This window comes from Limulus polyphemus, unplaced genomic scaffold (assembly GCF_000517525.1).
Source record: "Limulus polyphemus unplaced genomic scaffold, Limulus_polyphemus-2.1.2 Scaffold1044, whole genome shotgun sequence".
Taxonomy (NCBI): Eukaryota; Metazoa; Arthropoda; class Merostomata; order Xiphosura; family Limulidae; genus Limulus; species Limulus polyphemus.
Window position 1 is genome coordinate 14834 of NW_013666654.1, and position 1350 is coordinate 16183.

Here is a 1350-nt window from a genome sequence, read left to right on the forward strand (position 1 = left end):
ATGTTACGTTTTTTCTTGGGGGGGGGGGGTTACTGAAAGTGTTCCAAGACGCAACATTAATTTCTTGACAACCTAATATAGATGCCTAAGAGTTTGTTCATAGCTTCTAGTTAGTATAAATGTGGATTATCTTTATTAAGTATAAATGAGAAACATATTGTATGTAATTCACAAGGTAGTTGTATTGATGCTGAAATTTTAATTATAAAACTTTATTTACAGACAAAATAGCACAATATCAACTTACTAGTCTTACTCTGTTCCGTCACTGATATCTCATAGCAGATGACCAAAAGTACAAGGGCTGTCACAAACTTCATCTCTGTAAAAAAAACTAATCTTAAATATAACTAACTCAAAATGTAAATCTGTAAAATTTAATTAAGAAACTAATCCTATTTCATACTGCATTGCACTAATACGCCTTACTGTAATCATCAATTTTATATCACAACTGGGTAATGCATGTAAATTATAATGAAATACGTTATACATCAGAACCGTTTGACTTGAGTTGACTGATATAGACCAAGCATTTGACGAATAAGAATAGACACGTTTCTTCGATTAATTTTTTTATGATCACTTAAGCTTTAAAAATTGACTACTCCTAAACAAAAAAAGCCCTTCAGTTAGTAAATGTTTTTTTTTCAACATCTGTCTTTCTAAAGTAAATGCATTAGTAACTTTTATAAAGAGTTTGACGAAGGTGTTTGCATAAAAACTAAATAGAAATGTTACCTAAAACAGCAAGATTAAGGCAACTTCTCTAAAGGAGAAAACGTCTCGTTTGTCATGAAAAAAAGAGTGTTCTGCGTATAAAAGTTTCGTAAGAAAGAAAAAGGATATGTTATCGTCCTTCCTGTTGTTTCAGCCAGTTTTACAGGATGTGTTCTTCTGTTTCCGGGATATAAAATTGACCGTGAAACAACGTATAATATTTATTTTCTGTTGATATTTCGACATCTTCATCATTAGTTATGTGCAAGCGAGAATATGTAATCTGAATAAAGCTTAAATAAGTTATTTCAGAGGATACCCACCATATATATACTTGCATAAAAGAAATGATAAATAAGGTTAATAAATGTATGGTTGTTGTGGAAATCGCTAAAGAAAGGCCCTACAAGTGACAGCGTCAAACTCAGATAGATATAAATATCATGTTGTACATTATATAAATGTAATTTTTGACTTTTACAACATCCCCATCAAACAGAAAAACTGTTAAATAGATATACTCAATCTGTAGATTGTTTGTTTTGTTTGTTTGTTTTTGAATTTCGCACAAAGCTACACGAGGGCTATCTGCGCTAGCCGTCCCTAATTTATCAGTGTAAGTCTAGAGGG

General features: G+C 31.3%; 1 protein-coding gene across 2 annotated transcripts in view; it reads right to left on the reverse strand.

The window, feature by feature from the left end:
- LOC106461851 (mite allergen Lep d 7-like) overlaps positions 1 to 842 on the reverse strand; it is a 4803-nt gene extending 3961 nt beyond the window's left edge. Inside the window, exons 1-2 of one of the 2 annotated variants that reach the window (XM_013921711.2) lie at positions 742 to 842; positions 248 to 322 (exon numbers count right to left, since the gene is read on the reverse strand). In XM_013921711.2, the coding sequence (XP_013777165.1) occupies positions 248 to 320 (73 nt within the window). In that variant the 5' untranslated portion in view covers positions 321 to 322; positions 742 to 842. Of the gene's footprint in view, positions 1 to 247; positions 335 to 741 lie in introns of both variants that reach the window. The other variant, XM_013921713.2, reaches the window with a different exon arrangement.
- Between the last annotated feature and the right edge of the window lie 508 nt (positions 843 to 1350).